This window comes from Chrysochloris asiatica, unplaced genomic scaffold, assembly GCF_000296735.1.
Source record: "Chrysochloris asiatica unplaced genomic scaffold, ChrAsi1.0 scaffold00037, whole genome shotgun sequence".
NCBI lineage: Eukaryota > Metazoa > Chordata > Mammalia > Afrosoricida > Chrysochloridae > Chrysochloris > Chrysochloris asiatica.
This window is the reverse complement of record NW_006408555.1, coordinates 12,723,753-12,726,624: the sequence shown is the minus strand read 5'-3', so window position 1 is coordinate 12,726,624 and position 2,872 is coordinate 12,723,753. Positions and strand designations below refer to the sequence as shown.

At 44.3% G+C, this 2,872-nt stretch overlaps 1 protein-coding gene across 1 annotated transcript in view; it reads right to left on the bottom strand.

Moving 5' to 3' along the window:
- Nucleotides 1-1,550: 1,550 nt before the first annotated feature.
- Nucleotides 1,551-2,872, bottom strand: part of ADAMTS18 (ADAM metallopeptidase with thrombospondin type 1 motif, 18) — a 183,639-nt gene continuing 182,317 nt past the window's right edge. The window contains exon 23 of the mRNA XM_006860150.1: nucleotides 1,551-1,666. Within this exon, the coding sequence (XP_006860212.1) occupies nucleotides 1,551-1,666 (116 nt within the window). The remainder of the gene's footprint in view (nucleotides 1,667-2,872) is intronic.

The window sequence follows — 2,872 nt, the reverse complement described above, 5'->3', positions numbered from 1 at the left end:
TTCTTCGGATGGTAAGGATGACCACCACTCTAAGCCAAGCCACGTAGACGGCACGAAGCTTCTAATCATTTCTCTGCAATTCGAGAACGCATGATTTTCATTAGGACGAGAACAAAGGGTGTAGCTAAATTTAACTGATCACTGTCTAAATGGCTGTGCTGAGTCGGCTAATCCTTGTTCAAAATGAGACTTTTTAAAGCCCTAAAATTGGGTTACATTCATCAAAGAAGTTGAGGAACAGACTAGAATTACATAAATATGCCCTTTAACCACTTCTCAGAAAAAAAATAAGACAGAAGGACAGTCTTACAAGTTCCTTTGGTTTTGGCAAAATGCTATGGTGTTTTTCCAATTGACAACAATTTAAAGCTCATCAGTGCGTGCCAATAGCTGACTCCCAAAGACTGAAATATCACGGGGAAAGCTAAGATTCTAAAATACTTGTATTTATGGAAGGGCCTTGGCATATTATGACTTATTAATACAAATGCAGCATAAATGTATTTATTGCCTCTGTGATTTTTTTTTTCCTTGTTAATGTAATCTTAGGGCAAATTCAAACTTCAGTTGGTTGGAAAATGCCACAAGCGGCCTTTAATTTTCCAAGTAGTTCTGCCAGTATCTAGGGACCATTATAAAGGTCAGTCTCGTCTCTTTCAGAACACGGTGCGTTGCCACTTCGCTTCTCCTAAGATGCTTACCATAAAAGAACATCTCATCAATTCTCATTCCCAAACAGCCCACTCTAGGCTCCCGTCTCCACACTCAGCTAGCACCAAAAGTTAACAGGATGGTATCATGGGAAGAGTGGCAAAATAGGAGAGGTTTTGCAGAGTGTGAATTTCAATTGAGCGGACATTTGAAATGGTCCATGTTGCCCTGGGAACACTTTATGAGAAAACTGTTCTCAGACAGACACACACACCTCCACATGCACGCTGGCGCACACACATGCACACACACAGTAAAGAAACAGCATGAAGCCTGCTAGTCCAGTAGCAAGCCCAATCACGAGCACCATTTGGTTTCTCCTCTGATTCCAGGTTCAGTGTGTTCAGAGTCTCAGTCAAACTGTGAGCTCCAAGCAACAATTAGGCAAGGTGTTTCATGGGTGTTTGATTGTTCCAACTGTCAGTCTTTGACCTGAAGGCTTAAAGGGCCTTTTCAAAAGACCTGTCTTTGCAGTTGTACCCTTTCAAGTCCAAAGAGGGGCGATCTGTCCCAAAGTTGACAAGATTTGTTGTCAACATTGAGAGTCAAGGTATCTTTCAGTGTGATTTATCATGTCTTCTTTTGTGTAACAGTGCAAATCATTTTGTTTCTTTCTTTCTTTTTGGTAAATCAGATTTGTCACCACTTCCCATTTTCAAGTGCTTCAGTGTACCATGTACTTCGGTGACCTGAACAAGGACCCTGACACAACCGATTCGTCCTTTGGAGCTGGTGTCCCAGACGCTGTGGCTGCGTAACTTCCTCTCCGGGATGGCAGGTATCTGGAGGTTGGGAAGCTAAACTCCTGGCCCTGAGGGGCTGGGGGATCAGCGTCCAACTCAGCTCTTCCTGGTACATGACCTACAGCAGTGTTTACCATAAAACTTGTGGTTGCAGACCCCGTGTTGAGGAGCAAGATGGCACCAGCCGAAGTAATCTACACAGGATGGATCCTCTGAAATGAGAAAGCGCATTGAATTCATTGGCCAGAGTCAATCTTTGGCTTTTAGACATCTGGCCCATCTGCCTCAAGTCTCTGAGTGGTTCTTCCCATTCTACATTAGGACTTGATAGAGACAGAAGAGGGGATGTAAATAAAGGGCACTAAGGCACTGTTCAATAAACATGTGTTAATTATACACAGTTACAAATAACTTGGTATTTGAGTTTCTACTATGAGTCCGGTATTTCATTTAATTATTGGGGTTGACCTTGGAGTGGCCTTATAGGTGTCTTTTTCCTCACACCCCACATGCAAGCAATCAACAGATCCTGTTGGCCCAATCTCCAAACTATCACCAACATCCCAGCAAGTCTCACTACTCCGACTGCTCTAGGGGCATCAACTCTCAGTGGATAGCGGCAATTGTCTTGCCTGAAGAAAAGCGTCCTCCTTCTAGACTCCTGAACATGTCTCAGTGGGGCTGCCAGTGACTGGCCCACAAGGCAGACCCTACTGCCCTTCGGTTCAGCATTCTCCATGGGCTGCCATGTTGCTTAGTCCCATCTCAAGTTCTCACAATGACTTTCAAGGTCCCCACTCCCTCTTAGCTCCTCCTTTTCTGTACTGTAGATGCAGCGGTCTCCTTGGGAGTCCTTGGACAGATATTCCTGATCCACAGCCTACATACTCATTCCTCCCTGTGCCAAGAACACTCCCCGTCTAGATGATCCAATCACTCCCCATCCTTACATTCTTTGCTTTGCAGTGGTGGCGACTGTGTGTTGTTGAGTCGGTTCAGACTCATTGCAATCTGGCATAGGGTTTCTCAGAGTGGCTAGTGGGTTTGAACGGCTGACCTTGGCGGTTAGCAGTCCATGCTTATCCTACAGTGCCATGCCAGGACTTACCCTTTAGGTCTGTTCAAATAGTTCATTATCAAAGAGGTCATGTCTGATCATTCTATCTAAAAGTACTTAACACTGCCCCCGATCCCATCATTCCTTTCTGTGTGTTCAGCATTGCTCTTACTTTATCCTGCTTTATCATCTGACATTTTATCTTTATTGGTTGGGTTTGTGTTTGTTCCATTTATAAATAAATGTTAATTATGAGGACTCCCTCCACACACAGAGTAGACAGGGATGGGCAACTTGGACATTAGCTATCCAAAATGGGGGGAGGTGTGTGCCACAAAAGCAAAAAGTGTCTGGCTTACAA